Genomic DNA, 22574 nt, shown 5'->3' with positions numbered 1-22574 from the left:
TGGTCAGGAAGGCTGCTCTTTGTCCCCATCTGCTGAAGAGAGTCTGCTAGGATTGCCTTGGCTTCCATCCACTTGGACTCATCCCTACAGGGGGTGTATTCTACACTGATACAACTCATCTGAATGGGGATTGGGAATTCACTGACATCTAACTGCATGACTGAAGCTCTACAGTTTTCACAAGCAATGGCTCCAAGCATCCAGCTTTCATCATTGAGGGACTGTTGTTGGCTCCCAGCTCCTCTCAGCGTCGCTTGGTTCTGCCAATCCTACTGTGCCCTTTAAGGTATTACACGCTTGCAATTCAATCCAGCAATGGCAACAATGTCCATGTTCACACAGAACATAGAATAGTACAGCACAGGAACGGGTTCTTTGGCCCACGATATCTGTGCTATACGATGCCAAGTTAAACTGATCTCATCTGCCTGTACGTGATCCATAACCCTCTATTCCCTGCACTTTGACTTAAATGCCACTACTGTATCTGCCTCCACCACCACCTCTGGCAATGCATTCCAAGCCCCCACCACTCGCTGTGTACAAAAAACTTGCCCCTGTACGCTTCCATTAAACTTTCCCCTCTCACATTATAGCCTTGCCCTCTCATCTTGGACATTTCAACCCATGGGAAAAGTTTCTGACTATCTACCCTATCTATGCCCCTCGTGACTTTATGTATTTCTACCAAACCTTCCCCCAACCCCTGATGTTCCAGTGAAAACATGTGGACATGGAGAGGATATTTCCAGTGGTGGGAGTGTCTTGGACCAGAGGGCACTACCTCAGAATAAAAGGACATACCTTTAGAATGGAAGAGGATGAATTATTTTAGCCAGAGGGTTATGAATTTGTGGAATTCATTGCTACAGATGGCTATGAAGGCCAAGTAATCAGGTTTTTAAAAGTGGGTATAGTTGATAAGTTATTGATTAATAAAGGCGTCAAAGATTATGGGGAGAAGGCACGAGAATATTGAGAGGGGAAAAATAGGTCAAACATAATCGAATGGCGGAGAAAACTCGATGTGCTGAATAGCTAATTCTACTCCTATGTCTTGTGGTCTTACATTTTACAAAACTGTCCGGTGATTGAAAATGCAATGTGAATTTCTTTTTAATACACTTACCTGCCAGATCTGCCATTTCAGACCTCAGCATCCATCAGGCTGTTTTTTGAGTTTAACCGGGATGATTAATCAGCATAATGAGCACCTTGGTAGAAGGCAACTTGTGCATCCATTAAGAACAAGGCAACACAAATACAGACGATGAAGACAAACATTGGCAAAATTCCTCAGCTTCACTTATGTCGTTTCCATTCATGTATTTAATCAGTTCAGCAGTGGAGACTTTATTTGGCTCTCACACCTTTCCGAAGCCTCATATCAGGGATCATATCTCATATCAGATCTGGATGTGGAGGTGGAGAGGGTGCAGCTCTCCAGAGGGTGATAAAAACTGCCCAGGGTATCATTGGACTCCCCCTGCCCCCTCTGGAGGACATTTACCACTCCAGATGCCGCAGCAGGACCTGTAATATCGTGAAAGACATTACACATCCTCGTCACCACCTTTTCACACTGCTGCCCTCAGGAAAAAGGTACAGGTCGCTAAAGTCACGCACTGCCAGACTAAAGAACAGCATTTACCCATCAGCAATCTTGGAACTCAACTCTGTCTCGGGAGCGGGTTATGGGGAAGGAGGGGGGGGGGGGGGGGGGTGGGAGACAATGTTAATTTATGTAAATGTGAATCCATGGGTGGATTTGGGGAAGGAGGGAGTGTAAAAAGTATGAGTATGCGAATGTTTGAAGTTCTTTTAAATGGAGAGACACAGTAATCTCGTTGTATGTGACACATGCAATGACAATAAAGCATTCTGATTCTGATGAATGATTAATTGCAGGGCAAAAGGGTGGGATCATAGGAACCGTTGACAAGGAGAAGGTGGTGAGACAATTGAATGCGCCAGCAGAGTTTGTGATTAAAACAGCTGCCTTGGGAGCATTAAAAAACAAAGCTTAAAGGGGACCGAGCAGGAATATGCGATTGAGACCACTGTTTATATGGAGGATGACCATATAAGGCTCCTGGAGCAGAATAGTAAAGAGAACTAGTCTAGGGAATGCAAACATCTACATATAAAGTATATTGATCAATTGCGGAATTTGATACAGATACTAAGAACACAAAAAATGTAATGGTCAGGAAAGGTGTGGTATAGAAATTCAATGCTAAAATTCCCCATAATCCGGCACAATCAGGAATTAGGTGGTGCAAAATAGCAAATGTTCTGCATTGTTTATGTCATTCCTATTAATAACTCAATACACCTTTCATCCACCTGCCTGCTGTTTTTGATGTTACACACTGAATATTCCAGTGAACTGGTTGAGCTTCAAAGGAGTGTGGGGAAAAAAGGTCCTAATTTTAAGGGGGTGTGGGAAATTGAGCCCCAGATAGTTTAAAGAAAAAGGGGATGGACGCAGTAAACATCGCCCATTGAATCTAAATACTGAACCATGTATGACTGAAAACTGTGGCCACCAGGTTCAAGAACAGCTTCTTCCCAGCAAACGTCAGGCTCTTGAACATTAACACTAACCTCAGCAACTATGATCTCTCTATGGACTCTGACTGGCTGCACTACAAGCTTCAGTCTTTTTGCACTATTATGGTCACCTACTATAACGATTATCTCGTAACATGGTTATTTAGGATGCGGCAAGTAAAAATGTCATTGTTCCATTGTCAGAGCACACGACAATTAAATGCTCTTGACTGCCTCACAAATTGGATTAACAAAACCACTCTGACCATTTTCCCCCTGACACGGTCTAAAGAGAGTTTTCAACCCAAAACGTCACCCATTCCATCTCTCCAGAGATGCTGCCTGTCCCGCTGAGAAATAACTCCAGCATTTTGTCTCTGTCTTCTGAACATATTGCATGTTGATCAATTCTTATCTTTCTATTTAACACCTAGGCTTTTATGCATGCCTTTGGAATCACCAGGGAACAGCGATAGAGCCCTTTGTTGAGATCAGAAACATATACTGGTCTATTGACACGGTGTCTCGGCAACCCATTTAATCATCGCTAATACACTTCTACTGTGTCAGTTTCAACCCTTAGTTGAAATTCTATTATAATCATGTCTTCCATCATAAACTGAATTGTTAATATTTTTCTAAACAAATATTTTGTCTTATTTTCTTACAAGTAATTTGTTTTCTTCTATTGTGGCAGACCCCCACAATAATTTTGCTTGCACCTTTGTCGTACGAGTTCTCCAAACCTAGGTCCATCTCAGCAACATTAATAGTTTCACTCTTGCAGAGGGTTGGAATGTTTGCACACTGTCTCCAGAAAAGTGAGTGGTGGCCCAGTCACGTTGCCAATTGTCAGGAGAAGAGTAGCTTTAAGCAATCTTTGAGAGTATTAAGATAGACACAAAATGCTGGTGTAACTCAGCGGGCCATGTAGCAGCTCTGGAGAGAAGGAATGGGTGACATTTCGGTTGAGACCCTTCTTCAGAAGTAAACAATTAAAGAGAGAATTAAACTATGGTTATGGTCTTGTGACAGAGCTGCCGCCATTTTGAAAGCAGGACGTGAAGCTGCTGTCAGGTGGATGTAGAAGGTGAATGACTGTTCAAGGAAGCTCTCCCTGGTGTACAGGACAATATTTGTGTCAATCAAGATGACTTGAACGGCAAATTCCCTTCCCAAAGGTCACCAGTGAACCAGCTGGATTTAAGTACCGGTAACTGGATTTAGATGTGGTGGGAGTTGAACTCATGACTCAGGATTGTGGGGGTGAGCCTTGGCATTACCAGCCCATAAATTAAACACTCTGCCAGCTCACTGTGACAAAGATGGACCATATCATGTGGTCGTCCCAATAAATTGAAAGGTTTCATATTAAATGAAAAGTAATGTAAATAGCTCTTAGTGCTAATGGAATCAGTGGATTTGGGGAGAAAGCAGGAATGGAGTACTGATTTTGGATGATCAGCCATGATCACATTGAATGGCGGTGCTGGCTCGAAGGGGCGAACAGCCTACTCCTGCACCTATTTCCTATGTTTCTATATAATGAAATTATCTTGTTGTTAAGGAGCTCCAGTCAATAAACCCATCCTCACTCTCACCATTCCTCGAGCCATGTTGCTTTAGTAAAGGTGGAGAAATATCTGTGCAATGCCTTCCGACAAAGCTCCTTCAGTGGTTGTCGTGTTATTGTGTAATCTGCCATTCCAATGTGACTTGCATATACATAGTGCCTTTAACCTGGTATGAATGTCACAATGCAAGAAATTTGACTGAACTGCATGAGACCAGAAACTAGGCAGTGTGTCAGAGGGAGTCAATGAGGCAGTTACAGGGAGAGTTACGGAGATAATTCATGCCTTGCAAAGGGAAGCTCATAAATACTGGAACATAATAAGGAATAACAGTGTTGTCCTTCAGAAACAGAATCCTATTTAATCCACTCCACAATTTTTTTTTCAAAATGACATTTATAGAATTCACAATTAATTTTAAAGTTTGTTTCTGTCCAAGTGACACCTTCCAGGTACAAAATACTTCAGAACAGTAGGAGCTACCATTAATATCACTGGCATAGCACAACAGTTAGCTTCACAAAATCAGGCGCGTTATTCCTCACAGTTAATAACAAAGTTACTCTATAAACAGTAATCATTCAGACAACCACAACCAGAAGAGGTGTTTGGAGCCAGCCTCCAATAAGTCAGCAAATGTCTATTTACACAACCATATATTTAAAAGGTGTGGGTTTCCAGGAGTGTGCCTGGGTTTAGCTTCCCAACACCAATGAGTTAGATTTAACCCTTTGTTTGCATTCTTCACCACCCGGTACTATGTTCGCCACCAACAACACCCATTAGACACTCAAATGGACACTCAATACTTTGTCTATCCAAATAGTCCATCTTGGCGAATAAACCCATTTCTCTTATTGTTGTCCTAACCCAGCATTGAAACCCAGTTACACCAAACAACCACCGCCCCCCCCCACCCCATTCTGCTGCCCCACCCCATCCCTCCCACTATGTACCCTAGAATGAATAGCATTGAGGCCACGCTACCCTTCCTAAGGTCCAAGCAGAGGTCTAAGGGTCAACTCTCCACTTCAGGAGAGCTGGCTTTACTGACTAATGCTTGAACATAAAACCGACCAGCCATCCTGTGCAATGTGAGCATCACTAAACATAAAGCAGGCTAATATTTTCAGAGTAAATATCAAGTAAACATTCTGTGTAGCTTTCGGAATAAGCCAGTGACATTCATAAAGATGGCTCTCGGTAGGTTTCTAGTCCTGATGATCAGGAATTTTACAGGAAGCCATTTCGTCAATGAATGGCCAATCTGAAAGAATCGAGGCGTCGTCTTAATTCTGTGCAGATTGGAAGAGATAAACAGCTGGTTCCTCAATTTATCTGTCATCCTCATAACCGAGTCCATGCATTCCACCCCATCCAACCAGCAGCAAAAAGAGAGCACAATGGTGTCACTTGGCAGACTTGGCTGAAAGGCGCCTCCAGTTTCTTGGTTTGTGTCTATGGTGCTGGACACAAAGGTGGATCCGAGCAGTGGCAAGGTGCACCTTCAGTGGACCAGGCAGATTTGCAGGTGGCTGAGAATTGGTTCGACTGAATCAAACACGTGAGAACATCACAGTACTGGCCTTGGAATGAGTTTTGCCACCTGGGATTGCTAAATTACGTGGTGCAAAGTTCATATTTAACCTGCCAAAGAGCTAAACACTACAGACGGCAGCAATTGTCATCCACATCCGGTTGGTGTGGGTGTTAACATGGACTCCAATAGTTAACATATTGCATCCCAATACATTGCTTGCATTTCAACATTGGACGACACCTGTCCTACATTAAGGCCGAATAATTCGTTCCCAGCGGATCTGTCTTATCCGTTTCATTTTTTAAAAACTATATCAGAGTGATCATTCGTGAGGATTAACACAATCATTCTTCCATAAACTGAAGGTAGCTGCAAATACTCAGGGTTGTGCCACATCTGTAGTGAATTGTTACAATAATGACCTTTCAACAGGATTTGAACCGACGCTTACTTGAATGTGAATTATGTTTCTCTCTACTGAAGCAGCTTGAATTTCGAGGGAACAACCAGTATCAAATTCATTTGACACTTCCAGCACCAACAGGATTTTGATTTTGTTCTGTGTTCTAGATTAAGGTGTTGTGGAGCAAGGAAAGGGAGTCACTTTACTTGCTAATTTACAATCAATAATAGTGGTCATCAATAGATTCTAGCACCAAAGTATCCCTTATGTAACTAGACCATTAGCAAGGTCGCACCAAACATATTTTGTAAAGGTTGGCAGTATTTTGGCACAGACGCACCAGATCTTTCTCTCCACACGTATTCTGCAAAGTCCCACGGTTGACACAGAATGTTGACCATTATATCAGGAAGTCACAATAAAACAAATTACACCATTGGGTGATCTACGCATTACACAACATTTCATTTCTTGTTTCCTCAACCATTGCTAATTTAAAAACACATCTTAAACGCTGGGAGACAGATTCAAAAAGCCTGAAGTTTGATAAGAACAAAGTATCATGCGAGTTAAAGCAACCCATAGTATCCAGGCCTCTTAACTAATGAGCTGTGGGCCAGTTCTTGGGTCATGAAAGGTGCTATTAAATGCAACTCTTTCTAAACAATATCTCCAAAGGTTGACCTTGCTTTTGGACGTTTTATTTTGTTTGCAAGGGAAGTCAAACTGCAAAGAAACCAGTTTTGAAGGGGGCTGTGAATCATCATCTGGAAAGGTCTGACAGCAGGAACTCCATGGCAATAATTCCTGTTAGGTTCAACTTGGGAACAAATGCATAGCACAGATAACCAATTCTGAACGGTTTGGTACTGTGGTAAGTTATTGCTCCAAACGCATCACGAGTTATCACTCCTATCCAAGAGACCGGTCTAGTCTTTGAATCTCCGGTTGGCTTGAAGCTTCTTCAAGTAAGCATCCTGATCGCCATCGGCGCTGCATTCACGTTCCCCAAGATACACGGTGTTGGGCTTTCTCCTAAGCGTCGAGTCACGGCTGGAGCCAATGGTCAGCGTGTCCGAGTTGGTTTCGCTCCTCTCTGCTCCAGCGACGTTGATGGTGGCGACACTGCAAAAACGCACGTCTTCCTGTTCAATGTCGCTGGCAGAAGAACTGGGAGAGTTGCTATTGTTTTGGGCTGATCGGTAATCTCTGTAGTCCCGATTCAGGTCATTGAGTTCATAAGCCTCGTGGACATCCATGCTGCCCTGAGGGGACTTCCATTCCCAGGGCCCCCCACCGTTCCCAGATGAAACGTGGACAACCGGGTGGGCTCCGTGAGCATCCACGGTAACGATGCTGGAGGAGTCGCGCTCGGAGGGAGACTTGTAGTGCGAGGAATCGGAGCTACTAGACCCATCGGAATGTTTTGGCGTGACGGTGATCATGCCTTGTTGCTTGGACATTGCAATGACCTGCATGATGCGGGGCTGGTTGTTGGGGCGGGGCACTCCTCCCTTCTCCGCCATCAGCATCCACTTGGCCCGGGCAGAGTTACTCTTGGGGGAGGTGCTGGGGTTCCCTTGGGTCTCCTCCGGGATGTGGACCAGCTGGGAGGGTCCGGGCCTGGACTGGATCAGCACCCGGGCTCCGCTGCCTCTCTCCGAGTTCCTGGCCTGCACCGTGGGGTAGAGTGAGGAGGGGGCGGGCTCGTCCTGGTCAAAGCCCGCACCTCGCAGCTCCAGAGCCGTCCTCATCTGAGGCTGCGACTGACTGATGGAAGGGTCGTGGTCCAAGGACATGCCGTCGATCGACTTCTGCTTCCACTGGGAAATCAGCTGCTTGGACCGAGAGGCGTCCATGGAGACGTGGATGGTCATATGGCGACGGGCAGCCTCGTCCAGGTTTGGGGTGTTGACTCGGGGCAGGGTGTTGCTGAAGGTCACCATGTTCTCCTTCCCCATTGGGCTGCGCGGCGCCAGCAGTTCCACATCAACGCTCGCCCGCTTCAGGCTGTTGAGGGAGTTCTTCTCTCGTTGTGCCAGCTGCTGTTCCAACCCATCGAGCCTGGGTTGTGGGTTCAGTTCGTCGGTGCTGAGGGATTTGCTCTGCTGGTAGACCGAGTCGTGGCGGAGGTGCGTCAGGGGCCTGAGTCCACTCTTGGGGGAAGGTCTGGTGGGAGAGGCGTCCTCCGATGCCTTGAAATTACCCACCGCATGGAACCCCTGTGAGGGCAAAATAAGGAAGAGCAATTACCAGCTTTCATGATCGAGAGTGACAACACAAATTTCAATTGAATATTTTTTTAAAAATCTAAAAGTAATCCTTCTTCAAGTTGGGCAATAGAACAGAGTACAGCACAGGAACAGGCCCTTCGGCCCGCAATGTTTGTGCCGAACATGATGCCAAGTCAAACTGATCTCATCTGCCTGTACATGATCCATATTTCTCAACTTCCTGCACTTCCATGTGCCTATCCAATAGCCTCGTAAATGCCATTATCGTATCTGCCTCCACCACCACCCCTGGCAATGCATTCTAGGTTCCCACCACACTCTGTGTAAAAAAAACTTCCCCAGCACATCTACGTTAAACATTCCCCCTCTCACCTTAAAGCTATGCCCTCTAGTGTTGGACATTTCTATCCTGGGTAAAAGGTTGTGACTGTCTACCCTATCTATGCTTCTCATGCATAGATACACACAATGTTAATGCCCGCAATGTTAATGCCAGCCAGTGGAATCCTTTCCTGGAGCAATGATTGGAATCTTTCAGAATGTAACCATCCTGGTCTCTTCTTCCTCCCCACCATCCAAATGTCACTGGATGACCCCACAGGTGGGTCTTTGCATTAGTTTCTCAAACCTTTGACGTAAAGTTCCCAACTGACTGCCTGACGCTGAAGCAACTTATTGACCCCAATAGTCAGCACGATCCCTATTACCAGCGACTAAAGGAATTAGATTGATAATCTTTGGAGGTTGGAAGAATGTGGGGCGATCTTATTGAAACATACAAGATCCTGCAGGAGCACGGCAGGACAGATGTTGAGGACTTTCTGCTGGTGGGAGAACGAGGTGATATTGTTACAAGATTGAGAGTGGTCATTTAAAACCGAGGTGCCTCATAAAAAATTCTCGCAGAAGGCAGAAAATCTCTGGAATTCTCTACCCCAGAGGGTTGTGAAAGCAGATCTTTAGAATTATTTAAAGTGGAGGAAGATATATATTTTAGAAGACCAGGCAATAAAGGGCTCTGGCGAACAGGCACAGGAGAGGCGATGAGGCTTGGAACTGATTATATCGCCCAGTGGGACAGGCTTGAGGGGCTGACTGACCTACTCCTTTTAGACCTACTCCTTTTAGACATGTTCCCACCTTGATTTATCATCCCATCAGTGCGTCCTTCTATTCAGGTCCTGGGACTATTCTTCCAAGTCGATTAAAGCGTTAAATGATGTGCTTACTCTGCAAAGTTTGTCTTATATTCCTTCAAGTGCAGAATTCCGGGGAGGTGAGATGAGTTCTTCAAGGAGTTTAAAATGGTGAAGGGATTCGACAAGGCAGAAAAAAATATTATTTCCGCTCGTGGGCAAGTCAGGAGGCATGATATTAAAGTTACAGCTGGACATTTTTGATAAGAAACCAGATTGTGAGTCTTCACTCTAGGCAGGAATGTGGCATCCTCTCCCCTGCATCCAGGGAGGCCGACACTTTCTGGACTGGAATTGTTTTAATTTTGCTGAGATCTGTTGAGCGAGGTGGAGCCTAGATGGTTAAATGGAATTGAGACACAGAGCAGTCGTGATCTAAGGGAATATCAGAATAGCCTTCGCGGTCTAAACAACCTGCAGCTATACGATCGCTGCAAAGGATTCTTCCTGAGAGTCTCACAGAGTGCGCGCTTCTAATGATGATCCGCGAATCCTTTTCAATAAGGAACTGCACTCGTTCATAAGACACCCGCTACTTTTATGACTCCACTGATGTTTACAGAAGTGGGAGAACAAAGGCTTAGATGTCAAGTTATTATTATATTTACAGCTGTCAGGAGACCACGCATTCTTTCTCTAGTCCCATCTTAAAACACGGAGAAAGACTTGCTTCAGTAAATAGAGTATTGTTGTAACATTTGCTCAGCTATAATTATCTGAGAACGTTCATCACTTGTCACAACCAGATGTATAATTAATGCCCATAGCCAGCACCGTGGTGGAGTGTTTCCCATGGGAACTGCTAGTTGACAGGCGTGTACATAGCCATGAATTATTTCATTCCAACTGCCTGTCACCTTGCTCCACGCCGCACCTTGGGAAGACGCAGCTCTTTGTTGGGCTGGTTTGTAATTGGACTTGTGCCTTGTAAGTTGGGTTTCAGCGAACAGGAATGGAGGTAGGACCTTAACCTGCAAAGCATCAGACCCGCCATTAGGAAATAGCCAGGCAGCAGATTTCTCTGCCAACCCTCTGCCGGAATAAGCTGTCGGAGAAGGTAGTTGAGGCAGGTGCTATCATAATGTATAAGAGGCATTTGGACAGGTACATAGATAGGATAGGTTTAGAGGAATATAGGTCAAGTGTGGGTAGCTTGGACCAGTGTAGATGGGGCGTGTTGGTCACCGTGGGCAAGGCGGGTCGAAGGGCCTGTGTCCATGCTGTATGATGCTATGCCTCTATGGCATTTGTGTTCTGGGGGGCAGAGGGCCATGGGCCTCACATGGGTCAACTACAAGTTTCAACTGATCCTATTCCTGTTAGTTCAACACATGGACGAAATCCTCTCCTATTCAATATTTCACCTTGCATTCGACCTGACCCAAGATTCCATTATTTATCTCCAATCAGCTCACGTTGTTCCACATACAAACCACCAACAAACTCAGCAAACATTCTGCACTAACATTTCAGATTTCAAATCGAACATAGACCAGTGAAGCATGGCAGCAGGCCACTCTGTCCACGCCGAACAGAGTGAAAAGAAAGCAAGCTTTAAAGCAACGTCAAGGTGACACAGCGGTGCTGCGGTGGAGTTGCTGCCTGATAGCACCAGAGAGCCAGGTTCAATTCTAACTATGGGTGCTGTCTGTACGGAATTTGTACATTCTTCCCATAATCGTGTAGGTTTTCTCCGGGTGCTCCGGTTTTCTCCCATATTCCAAGCGTGAAGTATAGAGCTAGTGTGCGGGTGATCGCTCGTTAGTGGGGACTCAGTGGGCCGAAGGACCCGTCTCCACGCTGAATCTCTAAACTAAATTCAACTAAAAGAGGATAGACAGGATCAAGGATGATAAAAGAATCTGAAGAAGGGTCCCAACCGGAAACATTGCCTATCTATTTTCTCCAGCGATGCTGCTTGACCTGCTGAGTTATCCAGCATTTTAGGTCTATGGTACAAACCAGTTTCTGCAATTGCTTTTTATTAAACTAAAAGAGGGTATGGGTAATTTGAATTCACACAGGAACCGATTGTCCACGTCTTTCTGGGGAGGATTTGTAACAACTCAATGAAGAAAACTCTCCCCTTATACAAGTACTAAATCTATTTGGTGGACACAAAATGCTGGAGTAACTCAGTGGGACAGGCAGCATCTCTGGATGGAAGGAATGGGTGACGTTTCGGTTCGAGACCCTTCTTCAGACCCGAAACTTCACCCATTCCTTCTCTCCAGAGACGCTGCCTGTCCCGCTGAGTTACTACAGTATTTTGTGTCTACCTTCGATTTAAACCAGCATCTGCAGTTCTTTCCTACCCATTTTGTCCTATATAAGCTTCTTTGGACGCTCCTTGAGAAGGCCTCTTAGTTTACACCCAGCTGAAGCCTGCTTGCACATCTTTCCTGTTCAAAGGGATAAATATCACTTTATCTAACCACAATTATATAAAGACCTATCTATGCAAGTATGAAATATCTTTCCCCAAGTCCCTGGTCTTTACATAGAAGGATCCTGTGTGGAATAAACGTGGGCAAGGTCGTGTGGCATAAACCTATCATCAAGAGTAGTGTTTATAATGACCAGGACCAATGGTGCAATTGGAGGTGGCCCTTTGAAGGTGGGCATAATGTAATGGTAGACAAAAGTGCTGGAGAAACTCAGCGGGTGCAGCATCATCTATGGAGCGAAGGAAATAGGCAACGTTTCGGGACGAAACGTTGCCTATTTCCTTCGCTCCATAGATGCTGCTGCACCCGCTGAGTTTCTCCAGCACTTTTGTCTACCTTCGATTTTCCAGCATCTGCAGTTCCTTCTTAAACATAATGTAATGGTATTGGGGCAGAGTAAAAACGATTTGCTGCAAGCTGACTCTGACTTTTTTTTTTTTTTTTTTTTTAAAGAACTTATTTAAGTAAGAACAGACATTATAAAATAACACATAATTTCCAAAGTGACTTCAAAATGCATGTAGTGCAAGTGTTAAGTTACCATGTCAAAATGACAACAAACCAAAGAGGATAAATGCCTAAAATATCCTGTTTTTAAATTGTCTGACAACAATCTTAGTGTCTGGAATAAGATAAAATATCTAGGGCATATTATTACTGAACAAATGACAGATGATGAGGATATTTATAGGCAACGACGCATGCTGTATGTACAGGCAAATATCCTCTTGCGTAAATTTGGTGCGTGTGCAGATGTGGTGAAGATGTCGCTATTTAGAGAATACTGCACACCCCTCTACACTGCGCACCTGTGGTCGAACTATTTAAAGACAAGTATGCAGAGACTAAAGGTGGCATATAACGATGCCATGAGAACACTGCTAAGGCAACCTAGATGGTGTAGTGCCAGTAATATGTTTGTGGCTGCAGGAGTCAGTACTTTAGAAGCTAACCTAAGACACCACATGTATAAATTCATTTGCAGGATAAATGACTCTAAAAATGTGCTTATTGTGGCCTTGACAAACATAAGGGTTAGCACTACACGCTACGAATCCCAGTTGTGGAGACACTGGTATCGTTGTCTCGTTGTAGGACATTGATCATCTTTAATCTGGATTTTTAACTTAAGTATTGTGGGTTTAAAAAATATATAAATTATGATGTTTTTATGTGATATACCATGATTTTATATATATTTATGATATTTAATATGCAATGCATTTTTAATGTAATGTTGCCCCTTGTCTGGACCTTGAGTCCGTAATAAAGTTTAGTATTATTATTATTATTATTACAACATCATATGCAGAGCAAAAATGGAAGGGTTTTGTCACTGAGTATTGTTTAGAAGGGGTTGTGCTTCTGATTTTGCCTGCTAGCATTATGCTAATTTTTTTCTGTAACTGCTCGCTGTTCCGTTAATGAAAATCTATCTCAAGAAACCCCACTCGATGCATCTCATGGATTTTGCAGAATCATCACCTGTCTTATTAATAAACAGTCAATTACCCAGGCTGGAACTAGGCTGTATTTAATCACAATATTTCAATACACATTTAACCCAATAAGGACCAAGCCACAGGCCTGCAAATGGCCCACTGGCAACAATATTGGCTCTTAGAGTGATTGTTTGACGCAACATCCTTATCCATTGTCACATTGCTCCCAAGCCCTGATCGTCAGTCACACATTCAGTCGCATTGTCTCACAATTCTCATTTTACTGGGCACGCCTTGTGGAAAGATTCTCTCCTCACAGTGAGTGGTACATTTTCAGGGTCCGAAAAATCAGATTCAAGCATTTGTTCCTAGACATTGGCACTTCATCTAGACTGACATTTGAGGGTAGGACCAGTGGAGGTGTCCTCTTTCCGATGAGGCATTAAAATGAGGGGCTGATCTGTTTCCCCAAGGAAGACCCCATTGCATGGTCAGAAGGTTTAGGAACAAGGCTTGGGAACTGTTTGAGGCAACTGCATTACCCCTTATCAACAATGATGCCACTGTTAGTTAAAGATGCCAGGGAGAACTCGCTGCCCGTTTCCCTAGTCATCAGAGAGTACACCCCAACATTGCTACATAATGCCTCAAACATCACTACATAACTATCTATCTGGTCATTTATCTTACTCTGACCGAAGAATCTGACTTGGACTGAAGAAGGATTTTGGCCCAAAATGTCACCTACTTCCCTTTCTCTAGAGATGCTGCTTGACCCGCTGAGTTACTCCATCATTTTGTGTCTACTTTCCCTGACAAGGGCACTCAATGGATGCCATGTTTCCATGGAACCATTGCCTGGGAAGCACTTTGGCCATTTGTCGTAATGAAAAGGACTGAATTAGAGCAACTCATTTTTCCCAGTGGGCCTTGGATCTCCAACAGTGGGAGGCCTGTTTACTAGAATGGGAAAAGTGAGGAGGACTTTCTTCTCATTGTAATTAGTTCCCTGTAGTACTGATGTTTACTCACCAGATATGCAGCGATCCCGACCCCAATGATGAAGCCCACGTATACGTCCAGTGAGTGGCTTCTGTATTGGGTGATCTGGGTCAGGCCACAGATTCCAGCAGCAATCGCAAAGGCAAACACCAGAACTGGCTTCAGTAGCTTGGTACAGTCAGATATTGTGGAGTTAAAGTACATCTGAAAGAAAAGCATGGGAGATATCAAGCTCTGTTATTCAATCAGATATTGCCGATCTATATATCAATTCTAATTCCCACATCTCCACACCTCTCAATCTTCAAAGCTCTAATATATCCAGTCTTCCAGGGTAGAGATTCCAGATTATGGCCATATTTTGTAGTAGAAATTGTTCCCTGATTTTTGTCTTGGGGTTAACATTATGACTTGTAATTCCCAATTTCCCAACCAGGAAACATAGTTTATGCACTGTATCATATCCTTTGAAACAGGTTGTTCAGATAGGACAGGTTTGGAGGGGTATGGCCAAATGCAGGCAGCTGGGACAAGTGTAGCTGGGACATGTTGGCCGGTGTGGGCAAGCTGGGCCGGTGTGGGCAAGCTGGGCCGGTGTGGGCAAGCTGGGCCGGTGTGGGCAAGCTGGGCCGGTGTGGGCAAGCTGGGCCGGTGTGGGCAAGCTGGGCCGGTGTGGGCAAGCTGGGCCGGTGTGGGCATGTGGGCCGAAGGGCCCGTTTCCACGCTTTACCATTCTATGACTATGAGATTTTCACTTAATGTCCAAATCTTGAAGGAAGTGGCGACGCTGGTGAACGGCTGCAGCTCGCCTGCAGTCCGTTTGTTTTTACTTTTTTGTGTTGTTTTTTTTGTTTTGTTTAGCTAAGTTTTTGGTTTTAGGTTGTGTTTATGTGTGTGGGAGGGGGTGGGGGGGTGGGGGGGTTGAAACAGGGCTTGCTGTCTCTCCCTTCGGGGGAATGCGACTTTTTTGTCGTATCCCCCTTCTCTGCCTCCGTCTGCGCTGAGGCCTAATGGCGGAGCTGGCGACCTCGAGGCTCCGGAGGCAGCCTGTCAGGACTCGCCCTGGGTTCGCTCCCGTGGGGGCGGCCCGGCTCAGGGCTGGAACAGCGCTCCCGTGAGGGGCTGTGATGCTCCCGTGAGGGGCTGTGACGCTCCCGTGAGGGGCTGTGACCCTCCCGTGAGGGGCTGTGACGCTCCCGTGAGGGCGGCCTGGCTCGAGGGTAACGGCGCTCCCGTCGGGGCGGCCCAACTAGAGGGTAACAGTGCTCCCGTGGGGGCGGCCCAGCTCGAGGGTAACGGCGCTCCCGTGGGGGCGGCCTGAGGCGGGGCTGAGACGCTCACGTGAGGGTGACCCGGCTCGGGGCTGGAACGGTGCTCCGGTGGCTGAGGCGGCGTTCTGGTGGCAGCGGCCTGAGTCCGGGGTTCGGCCGCGGGCCAGTGGACGACGTCGTCAACAGCTGTGTCCGCTGGACTGGAGGGCGGCAGCTTCGACCACCCCGGGCCGCGGTGTTTGAACCGGCCCGTTCGTGGAGCTCGGTGAGCCGCGGGACTGATTTTACCATCGCCCGGTGAGGTATCGCCTCAGCGCAGAGGGAGAAGAGGAGGGAAGAGACAGCAGCCCTAAGATTTTTGCCTCCATCACAGTGAGGAGGTGCTTGGTGGACTCACTGTGGTGGATGTTAATTTGTGTTTACTGTCTGTTCTGTTGTTTATTATTGTATTATTGTATGTATGGCTGCAGGTAACGACATTTCGTTCAGACCGTAAGGTCTGAATGACAAATAAAGGATCTAAAGAAGATAACTTTACTCAATTTTTCTGTGAACCTCATTGAGAGATAGTGCTATGGGTCTCCAGCCCAGGTAAGGCTTCACACCCAACACAGTGGTAGTGAGGGCAGATGTAAGAGATACCGTAGGTGTATGAGATCAAAGGGGTATGCTATCATTACAGTCCATGGGGTGGGGTGGGCTGATCATCGATTGTCACATTGGATTCCATAACAGGAAGTTCTCAGGCCACCCTGAGGGTGTGCCAGTCTCTCTAAGCCAAAAGAACAGCAAAACACCTGGCAACATTTGTGACAAAGATTGGGATCAATGGGATTAAATTTTAAAAAGGGGAAAGACTGAAACGGTAGGGAACCAAGTCAACAGGGGCATGTGAGCAAGTACATCATGATCCCAAACAATGGAAGTGAACATAGTGTGATCCCACACAAGAGGAATAATTTAAGACGTTGGAAAAGAAACTATAACAGGATTGTTATATTCCATCATTATATTATTATGACTGCACGGTGAAACACCAGATGCCCAATGAAATAGCCACCCCCTTGGTCCATGAGAGCCAAAGGGCAGAGAGACTCACCGAGATGTACACAGCGGCGAAGGCAGAGATTGTGGCGTGCTGGGATGGGAAGCTCTTCCTGTGAATAAGAGCACAGTGAAATGTTGAGCATCTTGAACAGTGATCTCACCCGCGCTCTCACCTAACGCACATACTGCCATTTTACTCCTCACAGTGGCTGCTCCTCCAGTACAAAAAATGCAGATCACGTGAGGTTTGAACAGCAGTATCTTGACCCCAGTGCTGGTGAACCCAGGGAATACATTAGTGTGCAAAGTGCTGGAGTAATTCAGTGTGTCAGGCAGCATCTCTGAAGAACATGGATAGGTATAGTTTTGGGTATAGAAGGTTCCTGATCCGAAACATCGCCTATCCATGTTCTCCAGAGATGCTGTCTGACCCGCTGAGTTACTCTAGCACTTTGTGCCCTTTTGTGTAAACCAACATCAGCAGTTCCATGTTTCTACCAGGAAATACATTTATCAGTTTAGTTACGCCGTGGAGCCTTGAGATTTTTGACAACTAACATCTCTGAGCTTTGTGGAGCAGTGTGTTAGTGAGGGGATGTTTGTATTAGGATGCCAAAATCAATGGGTGGGATTGGGGGGGGGGGGGGGGGGGGTGGAGAGGGGAAACAATGGGCTATGAGATGCTGGAGACAGATATGATGGACAAAGGGGGAAGGAGCTTAGCCGACAGGGGTCCAAGGCTGAGGCCGTGCTGGTAAGATGGGAGTGTTGGGACACCAACACCCACATTCCTTCACAACAGGAGAGTTACACTGGGAATGGTGCCATCCTGTGCCTCCCCATGCACTAATTGGGTCAGACTCACAAGAAGGGTTCCTGACAAGCCAGAGGAGGCAGGATAAATTCCATGGCAAACCAAGCATGGAAAGCCCAGACACACAAGAGACTGCAGATGGTGGAATCTTGAGTAAAAAAAACAAAAACAAACTGCTGGAAGAACTCAGCAGGTCAGGCAGCATCTGTGGAGGGAAATGGACAGACTTTGGGGTTGGGACCTATCTTCAGATGGAAATTCAAGGCCAGTTTCACGTAATTTCACACACGTCATTCCAATAAATCCAAGTGGTTCAGCACGTCTGAAGCAGGCGCGTAATGGATTGAACATTGTAACCTGATCAATTCCACCAACATCCCTCCTTCAGATCAATAAATATGAGACCTTATCAAGCAATTCGGTTGTTATTCAATAGAAGTACTATTGGCGAATTGTAATCAGCATATAATGGCGAATTGTAATCAGATACATCCATATCCAAGGTGCGCATAATTCGTTCAAAAATAAATTTCACATTTTAAGGGATGAACACACAAACACAATGAAAGAATGGACCAGTTCCCACCTGGTCTAATCCATAACTGTGAGATAATGCTAACAGGCAGTCAGGCTGTCGATGAAACACCAACATACTGAGAGGGCCCAGACTAATTCAGACATAGTTAGAAGACTTAATTTCTCTATTACTACTGTACCCCCAATCTTCAACCCATTCACGATCACTGCTGTAAAGTCATCTCCCAAACCACTGGACAGCCACTCATTCAATGAACAATGCGACAATTTCTCTTAAAATAAAGATAAGCTTCGAGTTTATCCTTACTCCTCCGCAACTCCAACCAAGGGTGTTTCTCACAACTGTAGTTCGTTGTGAAATGAACTTGTTACGATGGAGTGGATTCCTGGATGGTGCGGCTAAATGTTTCATTATATTTGTTACATTGACGGTGTAGAAAATAGGATTAATGTAGATGGGCAAAAAAAGTCAGCATGGACATGGTGAACAAAAGGCTCAGCATTGACGTGAAAGGCCTGTTTCGGTGCTGTATAACTCTTATCCTTGTATATAATGGAGTACAAAAAGTCAGGAAAGGTGTTAAACTCAAATTTCACTGTACCTTAATTGGTACATGCGACAATAAACTGACCTTGAAACTACACTGACAGCACTCGAGGTCAGGATAGAACCTGTGTCACTAGAGCAGGTGGGGGGGGGGGGGGGGGGTTGCAATGACTCTATTAGCATCACTGTGCTATCCACGGGGACGTCCATGGAAACAGAAGACCCTTTTCATGGAAGATAGAGGAGTCATTGGAAGAACTAGCACTCAGGGGGACAGGTTTAGTAAAAGGCTGATCCATTTTGTTGGAATCTCGATCTTGTTGGAATGCAAGAAAGATTTCATTGTTATTGGCTCAAAGAGCGCTCAATAAAAAATCAATTATATTTAACTTGTACACGTCTCTTTCTCCAAGAACAAGAAGAATAGCTTGTGAGACTAACTGGCAGTGTACGCGGTAATTAAGCTGCTGGCTGGTGTGTGCGCAAATGCAGTCATTACTCTTCACTCTGACACAAGGTTGGGTCTCAATGCCAAGAGGCAAGAAGGAGAGCTGTGATCACTGCATCTCACCAGTCCTGTGGATCACACTGTTAGGAGCTTACAATCGACCCAAACAGCCTCAGAACGTAGGTGGCTGGGACAGTCAGTTGGGACACACTGAAGGGATAATCACTTGTAAGACAGTTTCAGCACACTCCGCCTCCCTCCCATCACAATACCCTCAAAGCCCTGACCTCCCCTTCAGATCTGCCAGCATCAACCGCTCACTGAAATGGCACAAATGCCCTCTAGTTAGCCCATCTCCACCTCCCCCCCCCCCCCCCCCCCCCCCCCCCCCCCTTGCCCCTCCTCAAATTATCAATATTCCACTATACTGAAACAAGTGCCTTTACGTACCTTTACAAAGCAGATGAGGCAGATCAGGTTTATGGAGAGGGGCAGAAGATGTTAGGCCTGTCAAGTGGGTGTTTTAGTAAAAATATGTTGTCCTTCTGACTCATGCCAAGTCCTTCTTACTTCTTATCCCAGCCCTAACACATGCCTGAGTGGCATCTTGATTTTTAAGTTCTCATCCTGGTGTTTAAGCCCCTCCATGCTCTCATGCCCATGAGAGACCGGGGGATGGGTATGGGATACGTGCCCTCGCAGAACAGTACAGCATCAAATCTAATTATGACAAGTAATCGAAAGAACGGAATTCAGATCCAGCTACTGCAATTTGATATGAACAAAAGCTGCTGTAAAAACCTAATCAGTCCCTTGGGAAGCAAGCACATTGTCATTATCCGATCAAATCTATATGCAACTCCACACTGACACAAAACGTGGTGCCTGCTGTCTTCCAAATGACTGAGGTGCATCAAACAGCTAGCCACTGATTTTGACAGAATGCTCAATGCCTCAATGAACGGACTGTTTTTATATTTCAACTAGACCAAGTGGGACGGTCCCTGCCAGACGGGACCCAAATTTTAGTGCTACCATGTACCGTTTTGGCGTAGATACAATCTCAATCACACAGACACACACAGACACACACAGAGAAACAAGACGAGATTTTTTAATTATATATAGATGATGTGCCCTTAGCATTCTAATTACTACATGTGATTGCTGTTATAACGGTATGTTGTATATAGATGATGTGCCCTTAGCATTCTAATTACTACATGTGATTGCTGTTATAACGGTATGTTGTATCGGTAACATTGACATTTTTTCCGTTTTATGTCGGGCTGTATGTAGCCTGTCCAATTGTTGTATGTGACCAAACACTTTGTGGGTGTATTGGTTAAAAAGGAATCACCAGTGGCATTGATCCATTAGAAACAGAATATATTGATTTGTCTGTATAATTATTGTAAAGAGAACAGGTGCCTATTGTACCATGTCCATAAAAATATTAATTTTAAAAATCAATGAATGGGCTGCTTGGGCTGTTCCCTGGGATGTGTTTGATATGCCGAGAAGCTTCATGTTGACTGCGATATAACCACAGTTGCTTGATGGTCATATAAGGCTCTATGACAAACATAGAGGCTTGTACTCAAAGTTCAGCGCACAGCAGAAACAACCATTGGGAATTACCTTTTGTGACTATCCACAAGTTCATAGGTGAAAGGAGGAGAATGAGGCCATTCTGCCCATCAAGTCTACTCCGCCATTCAATCATGGATGATCTATGTTTCCCTCTCAGCCCCATTGCCCTGCCTTCTCCCCATAGCCCGACACCTGACAATGCCACCAGCAATGCTGACGTTCACTGCACAACCGTGATCGGTCACGGGTTGGTGGCACATAGGACCATTAAAACTGGGGGAATGAAAAGGATATGGGCTGTGCAATTCAGAGCACAGATACGGTTCTAATAACAGAATAATAATGTGCTGGGCTAACGAGACGAACAAGAATAGTGCGTTGCATGAATTCATGGACTGCATCACATCTACATAAGAAGGCAAGGGACCAGATCACTTTTCACAGGAGTTGGTGATATGCTTCTAAAGAGACTGTAAGACATTATGGTAGTAGCATGTAGACAGAAACATACACAGGTTTCAGTCGAGCAGTGTGGGTCTTTTTGGTTTTACATAAGCACACTGCACACACACATACTCACGAGACGGATACATCACATGGCTCAAATTGCACCATCTGCTACTCGGTTCTTAAACGTACAGTTACCATTATATACAGAGACCATTAAACCATTCAGTAACAAAGGGGATGTTGAATGGGTTCCAGCAATACCCAGGACCCTGGGTTACCTTGCGGACACGATGGCGTGTTGGTCCGGGCCAGAGCAGATGTCCTTGGTGATATAGGGGTCATGGTCACAGGAGATGCCATGCAGGGTGTAGTTGGGCTTGCACACCGTGAGGAAGAAGGGCGCGTGGTATCCAGTTGCCAGCTGAATGATGTCAGTAACCAGGGCCGTGGCACAGAGCCCAAATACATGAACACCTGGAAAACCAAAGTGACATTGTTAGAGAGGGTGACGGAGGCAGGTAGAGTCACAGCACAGAAACAAGCCCTTTGCCCCATCGACCATCAAGCAACCGGTCACCTTAATCTTACCCAAGTCCCATTTCATTTTCCCCATTATCATTTCAACTCAACTTAAAGATTTAATCAATCACTTACATACAATTTAGTTTAGTTTAGAGATACAGCATGGAAACAGGCCCTTTAACCCACCGAGTCCACATCAACCTTTACAACAAGAAAGAATGTAATTGTTCTGGACCTAGTGCACGTGGCCATTTAATATCTTTGACTCTTGGTTCTCTTGACCGCAACAGTGGATCAAAGGGAAAGGGTCAAAGAGCAACAGGGGCCATCAGTGAACACGTCCAGATACACCACATCCACTGGTTCTCCCCTATCCACGCTACTAATTACATCCTCGAAAAATTCTATAAGATTCGTCAGACATGATTTACCTTTCGTAAATCCATGCTGACTTTGTCCAATGATTTCACCACTTTCCAAATGTGCTGCTATCCCATCTTTAATAACTGACTCTAGCAGTTTCCCCACTACGATGTCAGACTAACTGGTCTGTAATTCCCCGTTTTCTCTCTCCCTCCCTTCTTAAAAAGTGGGGTTACGTTTGCTACCCGCCAATCCTCAGGAACTACTCCAGAATCTAAAGAGTTTTGAAAGATTATTACTAATGCATCCACTATTTCTGGAGCTACTTCCTTAAGTACTCTGGGATGCAGCCTATCTGGCCCTGGGGATTTATCGGCCTTTAATCCATTTACCCAACACCACTTCCCGACTAACCTGGATTTCACTCAATTCCTCCATCTCCTTTGACCCGCGGTCCCCTGCTATTTCCGGCAGATTATTTATGTCTTCCTTAGTGAAGACGGAACCAGGAGGATGGGTGATGTATCTAAAGAAGGCTCAGTGAGCCAAAATGCCAACTCTTTCTCTCTCCACAGATGCCACCGGACTTGC

At 45.4% G+C, this 22574-nt stretch overlaps 1 protein-coding gene across 2 annotated transcripts in view; it reads right to left on the bottom strand.

The window, feature by feature from the left end:
- Window positions 1-4465: 4465 nt before the first annotated feature.
- The window catches only part of plppr3 (phospholipid phosphatase related 3), a 56849-nt gene continuing 38740 nt past the window's right edge, over window positions 4466-22574 (bottom strand). For both annotated transcript variants that reach the window (XM_033046708.1, XM_033046707.1), the window contains exons 5-8: window positions 21377-21572; window positions 16762-16819; window positions 14422-14595; window positions 4466-8292 (exon numbers count right to left, since the gene is read on the bottom strand). In XM_033046708.1, the coding sequence (XP_032902599.1) occupies window positions 7000-8292; window positions 14422-14595; window positions 16762-16819; window positions 21377-21572 (1721 nt within the window). In that variant the 3' untranslated portion in view covers window positions 4466-6999. The remainder of the gene's footprint in view (window positions 8293-14421; window positions 14596-16761; window positions 16820-21376; window positions 21573-22574) is intronic.

This window comes from Amblyraja radiata, chromosome 29 (assembly GCF_010909765.2).
Source record: "Amblyraja radiata isolate CabotCenter1 chromosome 29, sAmbRad1.1.pri, whole genome shotgun sequence".
Lineage (NCBI taxonomy): Eukaryota > Metazoa > Chordata > Chondrichthyes > Rajiformes > Rajidae > Amblyraja > Amblyraja radiata.
The sequence above is the reverse complement of the archived record's forward strand: the minus strand, read 5'-3'. Positions and strand labels throughout refer to the sequence as shown.